The sequence below is a fragment of the Limulus polyphemus genome, unplaced genomic scaffold (genome assembly GCF_000517525.1).
Source record: "Limulus polyphemus unplaced genomic scaffold, Limulus_polyphemus-2.1.2 Scaffold1023, whole genome shotgun sequence".
In the NCBI taxonomy this organism is placed as follows: domain Eukaryota; kingdom Metazoa; phylum Arthropoda; class Merostomata; order Xiphosura; family Limulidae; genus Limulus; species Limulus polyphemus.
Window position 1 is genome coordinate 98,969 of NW_013666633.1, and position 2,550 is coordinate 101,518.

General features: G+C 40.0%; 1 protein-coding gene across 1 annotated transcript; it reads right to left on the minus strand.

The window, feature by feature from the left end:
• Nucleotides 1-1,582: 1,582 nt before the first annotated feature.
• LOC106461746 lies at nucleotides 1,583-2,149 on the minus strand. The gene has a single exon (XM_013921594.1). The coding sequence runs from the start codon at nucleotides 2,147-2,149 to the stop codon at nucleotides 1,583-1,585; it is 567 nt and encodes a 188-aa protein (XP_013777048.1).
• Nucleotides 2,150-2,550: the final 401 nt, after the last annotated feature.

Sequence of the window (2,550 nt, forward strand, 5' to 3'; positions counted from 1 at the left end):
AATACTATATGTAAACATGTTAAGGAGTAATAAACGATAAACTATATCTACATGTTACTTAGAAAGGCAGGAAGGAAGAGGCATAAAACAGCGGGAGCAAATTGAACCCCCAAGTAAATGCCGGATGCGACATAAACAGGGGAGAAGAAAGAAAACAATGGGAAGAAGGATTAATAAGGCGGGAAATTCGAGATATGCAGTAGGTAGAGAAGTAATGGGTGAAAAGTTGCTCCATTTCGTCCTCTTAATGGGTGCTTTGTCAAGTTTTTCCCTGTCTATCTTGGACAGAACGTATTGTGAACAAGGGCGTCGAGAGCCAGCTGAGGCCCCGGGGTCAGGAATATTACTGGGCCACCCTTTCATTCTATTTATTAACTTTTGCTGATTTTTCATAAATGAAATTTAGGTGACAAATTTCTTCGTGAATCCATGAAAAAGAAGTAGCCATTGTAACTCATTAAGTAATATGCATTTCTAGTGAGCTTTGGAATATCCCACTGCCGGGTCCCTCAACAGACCCCAGGGTAGCTGCCCCCCTCTCGTCAGCCCTGATTGTGAACTCTTGTCATGCTCTCCAAATCCAATTATATCTCGTTTTTGTTTCTGAAATACTTGTGCTAATGTTGGAAACATAGGACTGAGTAGCTTCATAACTTGTGGCTGGTATTCCTGAGCGACTTTTTCAACAGCCTCACATATCCAATCCTTGTACTTCGAATGCTGAAAACCTATCCACAGTAAAAATCCAAATCTAGAAAGCATTGAACAATGCATAACAACTGATTTGTCACATGTTCAAACTTTCCAAGAAATGATGCAACATCATCATAGTGATACATGTGAGAGATAAACGATTAAAGCGTTCATCCTTTAGACTCACAGATCTGTTCTTCTTTGGCAAAATATGCATGTCAAATTAATTTGCCTTATTCCAAGACTGTGATCAAAGTCACGGTTTATCAGTCTTGTAATGCAATCAGTGGACAGGCATATTCTCTGAGTCTAGACGACCCGGCATGGCCAGGTGGTTAAGGTGCTCGACTCACAAGCTGAGGGTCGCGGGTTCGAATCCCCGTCACACCAAACATAGTCGCCCTTTCAGTTGTGGGGGCATTATAATGTGACAGCCAATCCCACTATTCGTTGGTAAAAAGAGTAACCCAAGTTGACGGTGGGTGGCCTTCCCTCTAGTCTTGCACTGCTAAATTAGGGACGGCTAGCGCAGATAGCCCTCGTGTAGCTTTGCGCGAAATTCAAAAGAAAACAAAAACAAACAAACTGAGCCTAGATGCTCTGCAACTTCAGCTTCCACACTGAATTTATGTGCTGTCTGATTAGTGATGACAAAGCCACTTTTCTCAAACAGTGTTTTTGTTTCAACAGCACCTGTTGCTGAGAGAATGTGAAGAGTTGTTAATTTCACCTGAGCAAGGTTGGTTTTACTTTCTGAGGTAATATTCATTGTTAGGACTCTGTACTTTCCATTAATAATGATTCCTTGCACTATAAATGAACCAGCTCCCTGTTTCTTTGATCTGTTATCTGAATATGTGACCGTTGCTTTACAATCTGAGGACATTATTTATTTTATCATCTGGTCATGTGCCATGATTTCATTGCTCTTTCCTACATCTCTGACACTCTTCTTTTCTATTACACCTCCCTCATTATGGCATTTCCAGTGTCTTCCAAACATTTTGTTAGCTGTTTCAAGTACAGCAGCTTCTGCTTGGTTTTGTGACATGTGCAAACAGCTTTTCAACTTGTTAACTATTTCATAAAATTCTGGTCTGACCTTTCGTATACTACAGCGTACATACTTGAACTCGCTGGGCAATGGATCATCCAAAGCTTCAGATTCTTGGAAAACTATTCTCTTTTTTCTTGTAGGTGGATCACTCTCTGCTTCATCTGATGGTTTGTAGGACTCTTCACCAATATCCTCTGCTGAAGCTTCACTACTGTCAAAAATGGTCACTGTGGACATGTATTGTTCACTGTCTCTGAACTTTCTCATTTTCTCAAGAGCACGCAAGTCTTGGTTACGTTTTTCTCTTGGCTTTGACCACTTTTTATCTACATAGTCTAGACAATACATGTTTCTCTCACTTCGCTGATCTTGTAGAAATTTCCACTCAATATCTGTCATCTTGACACCATGAAAGTCCCACAGCTTCTTTCTTGGATCCGAATCCTCACAGAATATATCAAAGAGTTCAAATTCGATGACGAGGAACCCACTTTGAGACTAATAATGGCTGGAGACGGCTTGAATGGGTAATGAAGAAAAACTTTAATATAACAGCAAATGTACAACGTTTCGACAAGGTTTTGTCATCATCAGGCTGTTATATTAAAGTTTTTCTTCATTACCCATATCAAAGAATGTTCCACTGCTTGAAATAAAGTCAGCAATTTTTTTGTGAGAAGAGTCACTCTGTCTCTGTTTTCTTGTTTGTACAAGATTACAAAATCTTCATAAAGCTTGAGTATGTGCTCCTGTATATTTTTAGTGGAAGTTGTATACAGATTGCAGAACAGCCAGTGCTC